The 18,850-nt window shown below is 45.2% G+C and overlaps 2 protein-coding genes across 2 annotated transcripts in view; one reads left to right on the top strand and one right to left on the bottom strand.

Moving 5' to 3' along the window:
- Positions 1 to 2,090, top strand: part of B9d1 (B9 domain-containing protein 1) — a 39,003-nt gene extending 36,913 nt beyond the window's left edge. The window contains exon 8 of the mRNA XM_089585316.1: positions 1,962 to 2,090. Within this exon, the coding sequence (XP_089441442.1) occupies position 1,962 (1 nt within the window). The 3' untranslated portion in view covers positions 1,963 to 2,090. The remainder of the gene's footprint in view (positions 1 to 1,961) is intronic.
- A 9,147-nt stretch (positions 2,091 to 11,237) lies between these two features.
- Positions 11,238 to 17,184, bottom strand: LOC149345932 (uncharacterized). The gene is made up of 4 exons (XM_089585315.1): positions 16,462 to 17,184; positions 14,271 to 14,460; positions 12,479 to 12,660; positions 11,238 to 11,672 (listed from the first exon to the last, which is right to left on the bottom strand). The coding sequence occupies exons 1-4, from the start codon at positions 16,721 to 16,723 to the stop codon at positions 11,239 to 11,241; spliced, it is 1,068 nt and encodes a 355-aa protein (XP_089441441.1). The 5' UTR covers positions 16,724 to 17,184; the 3' UTR covers position 11,238.
- Positions 17,185 to 18,850: the final 1,666 nt, after the last annotated feature.

Below are 18,850 nucleotides of genomic sequence, written 5' to 3'. Positions count from 1 at the left end.
TGGGCTCAAAACTTTTGACAAATACTGGGCATATGTGGAGGGTGCCCATTTGCTAGAAACAGGTGACAAGTTTCCTGATTGCTAGGTTGAATCGGAATCCGCTTGCCATTTTATACTTGTCCCGAACATAGCTGAGTAAAGAAGTAAGGTTCTATGATAGTATGACGCAGTGGAAAAGATCGTACACTTAATGAAAACGACAGAGCAGAGTGAAAATCTGTGTGCTGCACTTACTGGACCTTGGCTTCTCCGGGCTTCTCTGCGGTACATGGCCATTCTATAGCATGAACGAATGGGGGAGCCACTGTTCCTAAACACTCTGACGGTAGAGGTCACCAAATGCAACGAGGCAGCTACTCGAGGCGCTTGGCATAGTGCGCAAATAAAAAGAAAAGTTGATTGTCAACGCATGCGCAGGAATTTAGGCGCAAGTGCCGAACAGGCAAACACATGCAAGAACTTTTATGTCGCCATGGAAGTAAACTGGCACCGAAATATATGGATACATCTTCAACGCCCGTGAAAAAGACAGAGCATTTTCTGGCTTCATGCAGGCTAGCGAGCTGCTTTAGTCATAGAGTTTCTTACTATTACCTAGAGGGAAAGCTGGCAAGCCGTCTATGGGAGTTTGCATGGAGACCACACGTGACCACCTCAGCCACCATGGGCGCTCAAAGCATCATGGGGCGGTGAGCTACTTGTTGCGGAACTGCAACTTTTGGCCAAAAAATAATAGAAAAATAAAGCTGTTTGATAACTACAAACGTCCTAACATTCAATATCTTGTCTAATGATTGCAACAAACAAGCAGAAAAGCATTTAAGTGCAAAGTTTGCCTAAAATAAGAGATGACTAGCTTTCCTATTGGCCAAGTGATGAACACTAAAAAAACTAATATTTCGTAGTTAACAGGCGCACTTTTAAAAGTAAATATGTTTAAAAAAAAATGTTGTTGTTTAGATACTTTAAGAGGCTTTTTAATGGCATTTCGGAAGAGTAAAACCTTTTATTGGCGTCGTGTGTCGTCGAGTTTTTACTACTATGGCTTTTGCCCACTGCGTTCGCGCGAAAGTCGTCTGCGCACACACGAACAGCGTTTTCGGAATGGAACGTCTTAGTAGTGCCACTCCATGTTCCCAAAAAATTACGACTGTGCCGCAACAAGTAGCTCACCGCCCCATGATGCTTTGGGCGTCCATGGTGGCTGAAGTGCAGCGCCGCCAGCTTTCCCTCTAGGTAATAGTAAGAAACTCTATGGCTTTAGTAGAGCAGACATGTTACTTCGCGCGGGTCAGCCACGAGCGGTCGTGTTTGATGGAAGCAAAGATTTTGATCGGACTGCATAGACATCTTGCTATATAAAGAGGTGGTCAGGTTCCTTTTCGGAGGAAAAGAAACTAGCACTCCCTGATTTTCAGAAGCGTGGGGCGATTTTTGAAGAGCCCAGCACTTAGGAATTCTGAATCACCGGACTAACGGCTCTACAGAATCGACTTGCACGGCACAAATGAGCTGAAACCGGTTTTTCCCTGTGGTCTCCGCCACCCCTCAACCTTGAGTGATCACTGTGAGAAGGAATTGTTTTGGCGCTAAGGCAACTTCGGCCGAACAGCTCGAAACACACCATAGTCGGTTCAAGTCAATAGCATATGGTTTTATTAGTGTTTTCTAAACGTGCAATAAGAACAACGAAAGAAGACATAGTCGTTGCGGTTATGTGCATCATTTCTGGTGCATTGTGAGGGAAACAGGTGCGAAGAGGCGATTAAAAGACACTAAGCGTAAAGTTCCCGGGCTAATGGCTTGATACACGGGTCAGGCAACCTCAGCCACAGTCCTTGACGAGGCAAGGACCGTGACGTCCCTGACGGCTGTTCCAAATCACAAATATACTTCTGTAGCCCGCTCAGAAGGTCATCAATGTTGCACGTTTACTGAAATAATTGTTCGCTCTCTTGCAGATAACATATTCTACTGGGGACGTAGAGAATTTAAAGGTACCAACTTGTACTTCACGCTTCAAGACAGAAGAAAAATACAGTTGTCTTAAGTAAACGTTTTGCCTTCCGAATGTGTTAAAAAGAAATAAATCTCCTTGTTTCTTGTATTTTGCGTGAGCTTTTCCTATCGTCCCCTTCAAACCCATGCTCCTCTCCCACAACTCTGACTCAGAGAATAAAATTTAGGAGCCGTCTTATCATTCACAGTGGCTCAAAGGTGTGGAAAAAAGATATACTGACGGCATGGCAAATGACTGCGAGGAATAGTTTGTGGTGACTGACAGAATGGCTATACTGGCGGTTGAAGACAGCGTTGAAGCGCGACTACTTATCGCAAAAGTCAAGCGCTAAAAGCAGCGAAGTTTTATTGCCGGTTAAAATCAGTTTTCCTAATAGGATCTCTAAAGAGAGAGTCCCTAAAAAGAAGAGATGGCGGCTATGATAGAGGTTAGAGGTTGAGAGACCACTCTTAAAAGTCGCCGTTCCTCAAGACGAAACCCAGAAAACGACGGCAACGAAATTTGATTTTTGGTAGAAGGCCTATTGATTGTTGGCTATTTCGTAAAACTAGTCATGCCAAAGTTGCAAGCTCTACACCTTGAAGGCTATGTGCTGTAGTTAAAGGTACACTGAGGACAGCTCCATCGAGCTATTATTCTCAGCAAAAGGCCGATCTACAGCTCTTTACGGGTGTATTAGTGTGATAGGGTTAAGGCCTGCAAAAAGAAGCCAGCGTCTTTCACTGCGCGCGAAAATTCTGCGAAAAATCCCCAGAAGAAGCAACCTAGGTAAGCCACCTAGGTCACGTGACCTTATGGCGTCATCACAACCTGCCTACCGTGTTGCGAGCAAACTGCCCACCGTGGCAGGTGGCTGTTAATTATTCGTCGCTAAATTTTCTCGCGAAGAGCAAGCTTGGTCTCGCAAGCTCCACCAAACTTCTGTCATTGAGGGCTGTAGCGCATCGCTCAACCGCTGCATCACTACTGCGCCAGGAGTGGTATGAAGACCCTGGGATCTATGAATGTAAAATAAAGAATGCCTAATTCCGCACTAATGAACATTCACTCATTAACGATACCGCCTCACACCCTTAAGGTGGAGCTCAAGTGTGACCTCCAATTTTAACGCTTGTCCGGCAGCAAAAGACGCATTTATGGCTGAAGAAATTGAACTGAAAAATATTCTCGCCACTTGATTCAAACTCGTTACGTCTACACTGAGAAGAGCGGGTTGCCACGGTTTTGAAGTAAATTTAAGGCGTGGCTGGGCCAACGGTGTCCGCCCCCGGAAATAGTTGTCTACGCAAGCAACTTCTTTGTGAAATCGCCTTTGTGATGGCGAAATCTGTATTTTGTTTATCGCCCTTTTCTAATGTATAAGAGCTCCGGCTTCGGTCCAAGTTGTGTCATTATCGTTAGACTGCCGCAGTCTGTGTGTACAGCCAACTTCTATTCTAAGCGCCGATTGAAAGGGATTGTCAGCCATTGTACCACCTGACCAGTGAAACGCCACAAGCGTGAGATAAACGACCAGTTTATTTTTGGCCTGAAAAAACGCTGAAAGGTGCGAAGAGAAAGAGAGAATGATGAACAGAAAGGCAGGGTGGCTAACTAGGCAACGCCCAGTATGCTGCCCTACGTAGATCTTTTTTTCACGTGTCCGCAGTCCGTAACTAACAGGGTACACTGGGCACAGTTTGAAAGTTTGCAGCTTTGAACTCTTTCTTGATTCTTTTAAGAATTTTAAAAGCGCTTTCACAGCTGTCCTCTGCGACGAAGGTTTAGTCCAAGGACCCAGAATCTTGGCTTTTGTAAGGGGCCCAGGATATAAACGGCGGAGTTTGCAGCCAGGAGGACACGCTCACGCTCAAACCTACGGCAGTCACAGAGTAGGTACTGAGTTCTCTCATTGCACCCGGAGTGAAGGCGCGAAAAGCCATCGTAGCAAAGGGCTCAGCAGGACAATGCATGTACTTACGTAACTTCCCAACCACGAATAGATCGCAATGGTCAGAAGAAGGCTGCGCTTCTCAAAGTTAATGGGATACAGTGACGAGGCTGCAAGAGTCGCAGCTACTGACGCCAAGTGCCACCTGCCTGCCCGTGTTTCTTCGCTGCAGGGCCCATAAAGGACTGCACTCCGCCAGGTGTTACACGGGAGCGTCTTGGCGACTGCGACCGGCCGCCGCATTAACGATGACCACAGGTAGCGTGACCGTGTTGCCACAATGCTCGCGCCGAACTCCCGCCGTCAGGTGCTTGCTAATTGCAGAGAGGTATAGTTCCCTTTCGCTTCACCAACACAGCTTGAAGACTGCGCGGCGCCTACCAAAAAAAAAACGACTAAAGGACAAAACGTTAGAGATCACTACGGCGACCTGCATTGGGAGAATGCGAAAGCATTGACGCCTCCTCGACACTCGTCGCCTCTCTTCGCGTCACTTATAACAATTTGCCCATCTTTGCTTCACTTCGGACTCCCTGTCTCTCTTCGCTTCACTTGGTACTATTTGCCGCCGCCCTCTCCTCTGACGTCATGATGACCCCATTTCAATGAGACGACATGACGCCACGAGTTACTATGACAACTACGTTGTTTCGCCGCCACCGCATTTACAGCCATTGTATCACTTTTTTTCGACGCATTCATTAATTAACGGTGTATAATTATTTTTGGGTTAATTGACTTTTTTCAATGTCTCTTATTTTTGACATTTTTCCGGTTTTTTTTTCTCCTAATATTTTACCTTCTTCTCGTTATATAGACGTCCAAACCTACTATGACGTCAAAACGGTATTTTTACTGTTCGTTTCCGTTTTTCAGCATTTTTTTTCATTACTGATCACTTGTTTTTTATTTCTACATGAATCAACTTTTTTTTTAACCTGGTTTACTCTTTTTATAATCTTTCAACGTTCGAGACTGCTTCGAAGTCCTTCCACTTCATCGATGTCCATTGTTTTCATCACCTCTGATAACTCCACATCAACCAAACCTGTTTCATTTATTAACGTTAATTCATAACTTTTTAATCTATTTCAGACCTTCATCCGCCTTGGTTGCGTATTTTCACACAATTTTGACATCCACGACTGTTTTGAAGTAAACCCACTAAATTGGCGTCCGCGACTATTTTGACATCCAATCGACTTTTTGGCCTCTAATTAAGTAATTACTTCAAATGTATAAAATTTGATGGGCATCGACATTTTGTCATCCTCTACCACATTAAATAATTTTTTTACTCCAACTCTTCCTCGAACGGCGTAAGAGCTGCTGGCATGTTTTGAGTCTATTTTCTGCGGACACGAAACAGCGAACATAGCCAAGTAATGCTTTCGCATTAAAAATGTAAAGAACGTTTTACGGCAATATATTTATCATCATCATCATCATCATCATCAGCCTGACTACACTCACTGCAGGGCAAAGGCCTCTCCCATGTCTCTCCAATTAACCTTGTCCTTTGTCAGTGGCCGCCACTGTATCCCCGCAAACTTCTTAATCTCATGCGCCCACCTAACTTTCTGCCGTCCCCTGCTACGTTTGCTTTCTCTTGGAATCCACTCCGTTACCCTTAAGGAACAGCGGTTATCCCGCCTTCGCATCACATGCTCTGCCCAAGCCCATTTCTTCCTCTTGATTTCAACTAAGATGTCATTAACCCGCGTTTGTTCCCTCACCCACTCCGCCCTCTTCCGATCTCTTAACGTTACACATATCATTTTCCTTTCCATAGCTCGATGCGTTGTACTTAACTTAAGCTGAACCATCTTCGTTAGCCTCCACGTTTCTGCCCCATAGGTGAGTACCGGTAGGACACAGCTTTTTATACTTTTCTCTTCAGGGATATTGGTAAGCTACCATTCATGATCTGAGAGAACCTGCCATATGCGCTCCACCCCATTCTTATTCTTCTAGTTATTTTTTCCCTCTCATGATCCGGATCTGCGGTCACTACCTGCCCTAAGTGGACATATTCTCTTACTACTTCCAGCACCTCGCTACCAATTGCGAACTGCTGTTCCCTTGCTAGGCTGTTGAACAATAGTTTGGTTTTCTGCATGTTAATTCTTAGCCCCACCGTTCTGCTCTGCCTGTCTAACTGACTGATCATGCTTTGCAGTTCTTGTCCTGAGTGGCTTAGCAAGGCAATGCCATCAGAAAAACAGCAATATATAGCGGCTACGTATTTCTGCGCAATGTCTCTTGCATTGTTTAGTAGATCTGAAGGTACTGGATCCTCCCTGGCTATTTCCCATCTGCATTATAGCCTTCACAGCCTATCCTAAATTCCTGTTTTTAGAAAGCAAAAAATCATTCTTATGATCGCGTAGCCGGTGCCGTGTGCAGGCTGAGACATAACATGACAGCTCCCAACAATCTCCCACCAGCACACGTCACTTATCACACAGTGTGCTATCACTGAGGGACCTTCGTAGCCTTGCAGTCTGGGATCATGCACTGTAGTAGGATTCTGCGCAGCAAGCGTATTGATAGCTAACGATCCGAGTCCTTTAAGAACATGGCGAACTCGATCGTACTCGGACATCGCGTTGTTGGCATGTCGACACAGGCCGAGTACATCACCAGTATAGGACATGTAGGATTCACTGGGTAGCTGCACATGTGTATCTAACTTTTTTTTTGTAGATGTCGGGGCTGGCTTCAATGGTTCCAAATATTTGGCGAATCTGGGAGGAGAAGTGGTTCCAGTCCGGGATAGCATCTTTGTGGTTCACGAACCAAGTCTTGGCCGTGTTATTCAGATAGAAGGACACGTGGAGAAGCTTCATAGCTGAGTCCCAACGATTGTATGCACTCATTCGATTGTACTGGTCGAGCCAGTCCTCCACGTCGTCGCCACGAATACCCGCACAGATCGGAGGCTCTCACTGAAGGGTGGTGATGGCCCACGTGGGTTATCCAGGGGATTGCGGAGCAGCGGATGTGGTGGAGTCATTGCTGCCGGCTGAGTGGTTAGAATCGGGAGGAAGCACACCTGCGGAGGCAGGAGGAGAGCCAGCGGAGGCGCCAGTGGGATGTTCATCGACGGTTGCCATCGTGGGAGATGGTCCGAGCAGGTTGCGATCGGACCGTAGCTGCACTGTGGCAGCAGAGAGGACGCAGGGATCGAGAGCAGCCTCCACTACTTGTGAGACCGAACGAAGCGAGCTTTATTCGCACTCGCAATAATGGCGGCCACTCTACCGAAAATGGAGACGGGTGATGATGAACACATGTATGTACAGATGAAGACGAAGGTCGCGCACTGTGCTTACAGTGGATGCAACTGAGGACAGGCTGCTCGCACTCAGCATTGTATTGATTTTTCAAAGGCCTTCGACCGGTTGAATCACGACTTACTACTGCGTAAACTCAATTACTTTGGCATTAGAGCAACTAACCTATTTTTAATGCAGTCATATTTGAAACACCGCAGAACAAATGGTTTTTATTAATCGCAGCATATCAAACTTATAACCTCTTCTTTCTGGAGTACCACGAGGTGGAATTCTGGGGCCGTTAATATTTGCTATTAAGCATGAAATGCTTTTAGCCCCCGTTGTCGGCAGTGTGGTGACGTCACGCCGATGCCGAGAGCCATCATCCGGCCACTGAAATCCACTCATCCGGGCTCTGAAACGAGAACATCCGGGCACCGTACGAGACAACGAGATTTAACGAGACTCTCTAAGCCCTCCTACGCGACCGGCATGCAAGCGCCGGTTGGTCTCCAAAGGAGTCACAAAAAATAACTGCTGCCAGTGCCTTCTCAATGTTTATCAAGATATCAGTCGCTGTGGGTTTGATAATGCACGGAATTATAATTTCCGATTTCTAATAACGCGTGCAAAAAGCACATAAATGCCACGATACACTTCGTTGTCATACGTGATCTCTTAGGGGCTTCGCGCGCATCGAAGCAAAGCCGCGCAGGCGCACAGGGGCCCGGGGGAGAAGCGCTGCGTTCAAATGGCAAGGCATCGCGCCGAACGGGTGGTGGCGTTCCTCCCTTCCTGTACGGTGCGGTTCGGGTGTCCACCGAGATGACATTAGGCGCGTAAACATTTCATGCTTACTCTACTGTCGGTTACGGGAGAGGCAGAGATTTTTTACATTAATGGCGTACGAGGTCTGTTAGAAAAGTATCCGACCTTTTACCGAAGAAAAAAAACTGGCGTAACTGGAGCGTTGGAAACCTAATCACCTTCAAAGTAGTCTCCTTGGGACTCCACATACTCCTCCCAGTGGTGCTGCCACTGTTGGAAGTATTCCGAAAAGGCCCCTTTCGGAATGGAGTTTAGCTCAGCTGTCGTTGCAGCCATAATGTCCTCTCTTGTCTGAAATCGCGCTCCTTTCAATGGCCTCTTGATTTTGGGAAACAGCCAGAAGTCACAGGAGGCCATATCAGGAGGGTAAGGAGTTTGTTGAACTACAGCAGTCTGGTTTTTCGCGAAAAAAGTGTGAATTTAGTGCGAGGAATGTGCAGGAGCATTGTCATGATGGATGCGCCAATTTCCTGTTGACCTCAACTTAGGCCTCTTGCGCCGCACAGCACCACGAAGGCGACGGAGGACATCCCTGTATTATTCTTTTGGTCAATGTTTACTTTGTGGGGTGCGTACGCGTGGTGTGCCACACAGAGGGAGTCAAAGAAAACAGTCAGCATCACTCTGACATTGCTGCGCACTTGGCGAGCCTTCTTTGGTCTTGGTGACGTGGTATGCTGCCATTGTGACGACTGGGATTTGGTTTCCGGGTCGTACCTCTACACCCAAGACTCGTCACCAGCGATTATGGTGTTGATGAAGTCGGGGTCACTGTTTGTGGAATCCAGCATATCCTGTGAGACTTCAACACGAAGCTGCTTTTGCTCCACCGTGAGCAGCTTCGGCGCGAATTTCGCCACATCTTTCTCCATGGCCAAATTTTCGGTGATAATGGAATCTGCAGAAAAATTGGTGCTGTCCACCTCTTCCACAATTTCTCGGATATTCACACGATGGTCCCGCGTCACTACAGCGTTCACTTCGGCAATGACCTGGTCATTTCGGCATGTTGATGGCCGACTGGAGCGTGGCTCTCTCTGCACCGATGTGCGGCCGTCTAATTGTACCACTGCTTAATCTGTGTGCTGCTCATAGCACTGTCACCGAAAGCCGTATGAATATTCCGAATGGTTTCCACTTGGCTGTCGCCTAGTTTGTGGCAAAATTCGATGCAGTAGCGCTGCTCCTGTCGCTACGCCATTTTCCTTGCAATAAAAAACCGACGAGAGCACTGCGCACTGCCTCACTCAAACGCTGCGTGCCAGTGACTGACGCTATCGGCAGGCGAGAAAAAATTTGTGCATGCGCACGAAGGTTCAAGGTAGGCTGGTGCAAGCGTGCTTGTTTCAATTCGATCAGGTGTTCGTAAAAAAAAATAAAGTCGGATACTTTTCTAACAGACCTCGTATTTTCCGCTCCTCTTCATGTATACTTAATAGCGTATGCAGATGACCTCACAATGTTTGTTTCAGGCAACTCTGAAACTTACCTGCTAGAACATGGCAATCAATTTCTAGAATTCTTGCGTCAATGGTTCATTAAGAATTACTTAAGAGTAAACACAACCAAGACGAAAGCAATATTACTCCGAAGTAAAAAGAGAATGGTGCGGGCAAATCTCGACCTCTGGCTTGAGATAGAAAACCGCGGTCGTGCCGAATGTGGAGTGTCTCGGCGTTGTTTTAAACGAGTCGCTCAATTGAGAAATACATAGAGAACATCTGCGAAAAAATTAACAAAATTAATGGCGCCTGATGTCAGAGTAACACACTCCCTACAAGAATGAAAATACTAGTTTACAATGCATTTATACTGCCATACATAACTTATTGCCTCATGGTCTCGGGGACAACAACCAAGCAGAATGAAATGAAGATCCTACTGGCTCAAAAACGAGCAATAAGACTAATTGAAAATGTACCATGGTGTACAGATACGAACCCCTACTTTATGAGGTCCAATATCATGAAAAATGCGCAGTTATTTTCATACAAATTAATTTCTCCCTTTAAAAAGGCTGTTTCACCTAAGAATGAATTTACTTTATCAGGTCTAAACTTCACTCGTTCTCTTTCAGCCTACAATATTCGGCGCAAATCATTTGGTCCATACCTTTTTGCCGCACTGATTATCCTATGCAGTCGCTGACATTTAATTTAGCCCGCTATCTTAGTATTCTTCAAAAGAACGACATCACACTTGTAGAGACTTCAAGGAGAGAATTAATCACAGTTATGCATATGTTTCAATCTAGATAGACAGGGCACCGTGATGTAACAGGTATGTACCGTCTACATACTTTTCTTTTACTTGCAATGTATGTGTGCTGATTGCAAATGAATTTCTGGATATAACATTGTGAAATGTGCTCGTCATAATTTTATGCAATGATAACATAGTAGGAATTTCATCGAACTGTTAGGTGCAGGTATTTTGTGGCTGTGTTTTTTCTTTTGTGAGTGGGCTCTCCTACTGCTCTTGTGATCAGCTGCTGGGGTTATATTCCCCGGCAGAGGACGCAGGGTTGCTTTGAAGCTGCATCAACGCAGCTTTTTGCCCTGCGTCCTATTTCCTTTGTTATGTAACTTTGATAGAGTTAAATAAAGACTTCAATTCATTTCACAGTATTTTATTCTCATGAGGAGTTCGGAGGATTCCACTTTAGAAGCCAGGAATGAAGTTCACCAATTTCATACAGATACCTTTAGAGGCTTCAAGGCTGTAGCATTAAGAAGCCGGTAATACAACCACTCCTTTGCTTTTATATAAAAAAATCATCCTAAAAGGCACACTTTTGTATTTTCCTAGGAAAGAACATGACGAACGTAAACTGAAATATTAGAGAAATTATCAACTTCTGGCCACATCTTCGCAGCATTTGGGACGAAATAGGTTATTCTGTACAACTTCTTACGCTCACTGTCCAATTCACAGATATCGTCGAAACGAAAGAGTAAAGCTTTCAACCTCCCCCCCCCCCCCCCCCCTGCCTCCCAGTAAATTGTGCCCTGCAGTTCCTGTGGTCACATAAAAATGTTTAGCAGATCGTATTGAACTTCCACTTAGCTGTAACGATGATTTCATTTTCAAAAGAATTTCCCGCAGTACAACACAATAATGGTAGAAAGGCTATACTTCAGGCAATTTATTCGCAGGAAAAGCTAAGCCGGGAACTAGCGAATTTACTTGTTCGAACGCGGGGGCTGAGAGCTGCCGCGCTTGGCGGCTCTGCCCGCCTGCGTGGGAAACCGAAGGAGAGACGCGGAAAGCTGCGCCGAGGACAACGTCGGAGCTATCCGGCATCTCGGCGGTTCACGCGTCTCAACGACTTCGTCCTCAGCTCGGACGGTGACTAATAGGCGAGGGACGACGGCACCGCCCGAAGACGACGCGTTGTTGGCAGACACACGCGAGTCGACGGCCCTGAGGTCTATATCTTCGAGGACCGTCGGCACGGTGGCGCCGTCATCCCGGTCTGTGTATTCTTTGGCATCGAACGGCTGCTCCATGAGGCAGGTTGCGCCATCTAGACGGCGCCGCTTCAACTCGCCGCGCACCCAGCGCTGGATCACCACGGCTGCATCTGCCTCTCTCCTGCAGGGGTCAGCACATTTTCCTGTGCAGAAGAATCCAAAAGTTACTCCGCCTCGACTAATACCTGACCCGGTCACTCTGTTCACATCTTAGAATAGACTTCGTTCTCTTCGGCTGAAAATAGTGCGACGCAGCGACGACAGCACAAGAAAGAAGAAGACAACGCATGGACATGTGTTCACTTTTTCTTTGTTGTCGTCGCTGCACCGCCGTATTTTCAGTAATGCACCAATTGGCCCCACAGGACGTCATTAACTTTTGTTCTCTCACCAATTGGCCCCACAGGACGTCATTCTTAACAACTTTTGTTCTCTTTGCCAACCTCTTTTCGCTGCTTTACGTTATTAGTTACGCTACGTTTATACACCACGCAAAAATAAATGAACTGGACCATTTATTTATACAGAAGGGTTAAGAGCGTCGGTTTCTCTGTGGATCCCACCAGCTTAGGATACTTATTGCGGATTATAGACATATTGTGCGAGTCTTGCTTCTCAAGCAGTATATCAGCACCGTTTTCATAAAAAATGGCACACAGGCAAGTTCAGCAGACCCCCAAAACGAGGTCTCAGCACGTCTTTGTAGTTTCGTCAAATGGTTTCTTCAGAAAGGACATGGCCATATTCAGAACCCATGCTTTGGCAGCATATCCGAATCCTTTGAAGCAATATCCGCCACTTCACGAACGAAACATGCGTGGATAGAACGTTTTTTGACACTGTCGTGTATACCCGGGAGCTTCGATGACGTTGGCTACGTGCCGCGAAGCAAAATGCACCGTTTTAATATATACAGCTATACAGTACACAAAGACACAAGTATAGTTACCATCGCTTGAGAGGTAATTGGCCAGCGGAGGGTGGTTCTTTGGATAAGAGAGCTCGGAGATGCTCAAGGATGTGATGCTCAAGGAGCTCTCGTCGACCGGTCTGATTGGCAGGGATCGGTTTTTCCGTTGTGCCTCAATAATGCTCACGAACTTCTTATTGCCCGCCCCTCCACAACACCTCCTGAAAGCAAAGTGGTACTCTAATCTCAAATGTGGCCTTAATAACAAGAGATATGTGCGTGTGGTCGGTCGACGTAGTTAAGTAGAAATAGTCTCCGTGGTCACGTTAAAAAGTTTTAACAAATCGCATTCGCCTTCTAGCACTGAGAAGTAAGAACAACTTGAACACCTTTCCCAGTTACATACATGAGAAGCTAAACCTGAGCAGTATAAAAATATTAAGAATTTCAAAACACCGCCTTTTTTATTGCGTAAATGTCTAGGTAAAAACAATGTTATCGCTGTTTCGTGAAACACTGAAGGATTTTAATTCTAACGGTAATTTAGAACGGGGAGAAAGTTGTGTTTGGATAAAGTAGAAAGGCCAAACCCCTCGCCGAGTTGCTTGCAGCATTAGTATTTGTGACGTAAGTGCCAACCACATCTGCGGAACAGTGCATCTTCACTAAGAGGGTTTCAAATTGGGCTAGTTGGTAGTTAACATGGTCAAACATAATTGCGCTTTAGAAAAGACGGGACAAAACAGGGACGACACAAACTCTTCGTTCATCTTCTAACTCTTATGTAACTTTCACAACAACGCGTCAACAAACAAAACTACGTTATCATAAAATTGGAAGTGTTCCCTGATCCCTGTCAGCAAAAATAAGTGAGTTGTCGAAAACAAAAAAAAAATTCCCAGAAGCTATGACGCAGGATTGGCTAGATCCAGTTGTGTCGAAGCACACCATGCCGTAAACCATCCGTGCCCGTACTCCTTTCTAATGGGGCAAAAGTTTTTGTTAATTACCAGAGAAACACTCCACTATTATTTATTTCTATGGTTTTATTTTTTTACACAAGATATATTAAACAAATTTTTGTTGCTAAACGTCGGTGGATACAACAGAAAGAACACCACAAGCATAGTTATTGCTGGATACCTGGCTTCAATGGAAGGTTTTTCTCCGCCCTAAGATGGATATGCAAAATCCTTAGACAATTACATTTACTGTCCTTGACGTGCGAGCTACAGAAGAAAATATGTTCAATCGATTTGAAGTATCGTAACGAGGGTGATACTTGTTTATAGGAAGGCAATAACGGGTGTTAATTTGCATGTTCTGGTCTTGGTTAAAGCCTCTAAAAGGCACTTTGAATCTCATTTTATACTACCGTTAGTGTCTTTGAATTATACGCTATTTCAAAACAAGAGTGCTCTTAGTAGCCTTTAAAACACGTTGGAAATTCTATGCAATCAATATTCACTATATATATCTACTCACTCTTCGTAGGACCTACAACGGACCACAGTCAGCCGAACTCTAGTAGCTTCGCTAAACAACACTGTGTGCATGAAAAACCGTCACGCCTATCCCAGTGGCTTCCCAATCCAAGGGCTCTGCATAGTCCATCATCATCATCATCATCATCATAGTCCACTGTCATCAAATTCACAATTGGTCATTTCATTAGGGTCGCGAATACGCTAGTGAACGCGCTCTTAATGAGCGTGGCAATAGCCCTTCGGATTCGTTCGTTTAATCCAGGTGCGATGCCTTTGTCTTGCCCAAATTATACGGAAGATATTCTATAAGAGCCATTCCACAATATAAATTGAAGCTGGCTTACCTGACTACAACAATAGTCAACACGGCCGGCGCCAGCACCACAAGCCCCACCCCAGCGTAGCCCATCTGCCATAACCGCGCGATCGGCTCCAGTGCTGTACAGCTGATTCCGGGCAAGCGGCGAATGGTCAGGAAGTACACAGCTCTGCAGACGCACTCGCACAGGCTCTTTGTGTGCGACCACAGGCGTCCTGTCAAAATAACATGCGGAAATCGCATTGTGCGCCCTTCACAGCGCCCCCAGCGCATTACGTAGCACAAAAGTTATCTGCATACAGGAAAACGCGAATTTTTAAAGCAAGGAGACCGTCTTTTATCGCCGCTCTCGATAAAAGTTACGAGCGAGGAGAGATGGTGGTGCTCGGAGGCTTCGGACGCTGCGAGCTCAGTAAGAAAAAATTAGGAGGACGCTTAAGCTTCTACTTAGGAGTAGACGCGATAGCACCTTCTCCTTCTTTTTCCTCTTCTGATTCCTGACAACTGCGGATGTTAACAGAACTGGCAGTGTAATATACTCTCCAGGCCAGCGATACGTGTGAGCGTGCTTTCTGCCCAGACACATCCGAGAGTATATGTGACCATCCTCAAGAGCGCTTTAAACGAACAAAGATTGGTACCCATGAAAGATGTGACGGCAGTATTGAAATAAGACTCGATGGCTGCACTGCACAATTTCAGTCTCGGTCAAAAAATTCGCCGATTTCAGACTCGGCTGAACCTAACAGACGAGCGAAAGCAAAGCCAACAGTATTTATACTGAATAATGGTGTGACGTGGTTGCTGGGTAACCCGACGGAGGTTCGGCGACTCAAAGTTAATTGTCAACGTCCATGACCTTGAAAGTTGCAGCCTGGAGAGTGGAGCTTTCGCTACAAATGTTTTCAGGCCAAAGGTTTTTCGCTTAAGCCGAATGTTGGAGCTATCACGGCACCACGTATGACGTATGACTATACTGTACGTATGACTATAGCGCTTCCGAGCTATTGCTAAGTGGCGCTAGCGTGTTTGCTGTCAGCATCAAATGATAAAACACGGCGTGGTCGCCAAGTAAATATAGAGGCAGCTTTTTGTACCCCCTAGTTTAGACCGGCATTTCCTCTTTTGACAGTTCTAGCTATAAATAAATGAAGTGTAGCACCCCTCCGCAGCGCAGCCGTTGATACTTCGCCGTTTCGTCGAGTATTCGCGTTGTGCGAATGTTCGCAGAAGTAGCTAATATTGGTAAAACCAATTCATGCCCGATTCGGCTCTAGCACTATCGATTCAGTTTTCATGTACACTGCTTCATTCGATTTGTTAGCAAAGGCAAAATATACGTACTAGATACGGTTTTGAAAATGTATTATCCACAAACGCTTGAATGGAATGCTCTAGGTTATCTCGACTTAGGCGCCGAGAGACAATTTACTTAATACACTGTTTTCGTTTACAGAACCGCTCTTATTATTCGAATGTTGCCTAGATATTTCGTCATTTCAACTTGCACTTTAGGACGGTAAATAAATGTATTACACTGGATCAGATATTGGGCCGCAGAACCCAGAGAAACTTCGTCATCACCAGCCTGACTACGCCCTCTGAGGACAATGGCCTCTCCCATATCTCTTCAATTAACCGACACACACACACACACACACACACACATACACACACACACACACACACACACACACACACACACACACACACACACACACACACGCACGCACGCACACGCACACGCACACACACGCACGCACGCGCGCGCGCACAAGCACACACACACACACAAACACACGCACACACACACACACACACACATACATACATACATACATACATACATACATACATACATACATACATACATACATACATACATACATACATACATACATACATACATACATACATACATACATACATACGTACATACGTACATACGTACATACGTACATACATACATACATACATACATACATACATACATACATACATACATACATACATACATACATACATACATACATACATACATATGAGAAACATGATGCCTTAAATAGTACCATATATGCTTGTTCTGCGTTGCCCACGGCATTTCGTGTTCAAAACCGCTAAACAGCGTGTTCATCGAGTTGACAACGCTCTGACACTATTAAGCTCCGAACTACGCGCGTCGCGTAGAACAGAATCACTATAAACTACGCGCTTACGGGCGAGGGTGATGTGGCTTGCATTTCTTGAGACGTTGCCTTTCAGGTCCCGCGCTTGAGCGCTGGTCTGATGTGCCGTTTTGCCGTGTTCTGAGGACGCATTCACCACCTGAATCGACCGGTTGGCACTCGACATGGTCGACACGTTGAGCCCTTGTGAGAAGAGAGAAATGCGAGGCAGAGTGCCGGGCATCGCCTTCTCCACCGTGTACCATCCTGCGAAGAAAACACAAACGGCGGCGACGGTGCGGATCCAAACCATCGCTGCTGTGTACTGCTTGTTGCCCGGCCTTTCCCGTGTCGTCCCTCCGGTAAACGTCCTTCTTCTTCTTTCTCTTTTCTCGTGCTGATCAGCAGGGCCACCTGCCTACAGACGGCGCTAGGTGGCGTTGAAGATGACGAAGATGTTGACCACTATTGCCGTCAAAAAGTAATTATGGGCGGTCAAAGTGATGCGCAGTAAATGTGATAGCATTTTTCTTTCACTCGGGCCCGTCTATTCCATTCCCTATTCTATTGTGCTCCACTCACTAATATTTTCCAATTACCACTCAATGACAATTATAATTACATTTTAATTCTGATTCTATTCTGATTCCGATTATATACTAATTTCTATTCGCTTATTTTACATCTTTTATTAATTTTTTCTCAGTTCTTGTAAGTCAGATATATTTTTGCGCAGTTATTCTTAGTCCGGTTTCTACCTTATCCTCTGCAAGTGGAAAGGGCTGTCAGGTGTCAGATGAGGGAGGGAAATCCCCCTGTGAACACACTTTCTATGGTGGGCCAGTGGAAGTTTGACACAGACGGCGCCGACATCGAAAAGTTCTCGCCTTCATGGCCCTCCTAATTTCATTTATTTTTATTTATTTAGAACATACTGCAGGCCTACAGTAGGCCCAAGCAGGAGGTGCGAATACATAATATATGCAAAAAAGAAGAGGTTTAGCAAAATTGAAAAATGTTAAATACAAGTTGTAACAGAAAATACAGCAATAAATAGAAGGGTCAGATGCAAAATACAAAAAGTAAACGTAGAAATAAATGGCTCTCAAATTAAATGCTGTGAAGAAAACATTGAGTCAAAAGAATTAGCTCTGGTTAAGAGATCTGGCGGACACCTGTTCCACTCCTCAATGGTGCGTGGAAAAAATGAGTATTTAAAGGCGTTAATCCTAGCACTGTAAGGGGTTAATGATTGTGTATGATGATTTCGTGTTTGGCGCGTAGTGTTAGGTTTAAGGAAGGGGTCTGCATTCATAGACAGTTTATGGTTTTTTAGTAAGAAAAGTAGTTTCAGTCTTTGAATTTTCCGGCGCAGCTGTAATGTTTCAATACCGTGAGTTCGCATGAGGGTCGTTGGTGAGTCAGTTACACGATACTTTGAAAAAATAAAACGGACGGCTTTGCGTTGAATCATTTCAAGGGCCTCGATGTTACGTTTAGTGTAGGGATCCCAGACGGTGCACGCATATTCTAGTGATGGTCTTATTATTGAAAAATAGGATAATTTTTTAAGTTCAGGTGGGGCAAGTTTTAGTTTATGTCTAAGAAAGCAGAGTTTACGGAAGGCTGAGGAGCATACGTTTGATACATGTTTATTCCAGCTAAGATTTTTCGTTATTGTAACTCCTAGATACTTGTACTCGCTGACTTCGGTCAGAAGGTGAGATGAAATATTGTAAGGAAATGAGAAGGAAGCCTTTTTGTTAGTTATCGTCATGTATGACATAGCATTGAAACGTCCGCTGCAGTTAGGGCGCCGTCAGTACACGTTACAGAAAATAAGCAACCGATTACAATTGCTTTATGTCAAACGTAACTGATTAGAGGGATCAGTGACAACTTTGGAAAAGTAAGTGAGCAGATACAGAAGTGCAATCGATTACTGCTGCGATATTTCCCTTCAAACTATTATTGCCGTGACACGAATTTCATTATCCTGCAATCAACTATTGCGGCTTGATAGTCGGGAAAAGAGCACGAGCTATGAACACTCTCTAAATGTATGCCCTGGAGTGAAGGGCGTACTATAACGTATACCTTACACGGTATTACCGTTGTACGGTTATAACGGTACTATAACGTCCTAATTAAGGAATTATCGCTACATGTAGCCGTTAATGTACAGGCGTGTGTGCGACCCCATAGTCATGTTGCACAGGATCGTCCACCAAGTGTCCCCCATTGCAGCCCCTGTCCTGTTCATCGCTCATTCCTCTCGTAGAACACGACGCACTGACCCCCTGAACATTGTGCCTTTTCGTGTTTTTTTTAGGCTGTTTTAAGTTTTTTTTGCCATATCAACTTAAATCTGGAACAACCTTGACGGTTCCTTGCGTATTTTGCCTCCTGGAGAGCTTGCTAGTACATTGCCTTTTCATAT

The sequence above is a fragment of the Amblyomma mixtum genome, chromosome 4 (genome assembly GCF_055824585.1).
Source record: "Amblyomma mixtum isolate Tamu chromosome 4, ASM5582458v1, whole genome shotgun sequence".
Lineage (NCBI taxonomy): Eukaryota > Metazoa > Arthropoda > Arachnida > Ixodida > Ixodidae > Amblyomma > Amblyomma mixtum.
The sequence above is the reverse complement of the archived record's forward strand: the minus strand, read 5'-3'. Positions and strand labels throughout refer to the sequence as shown.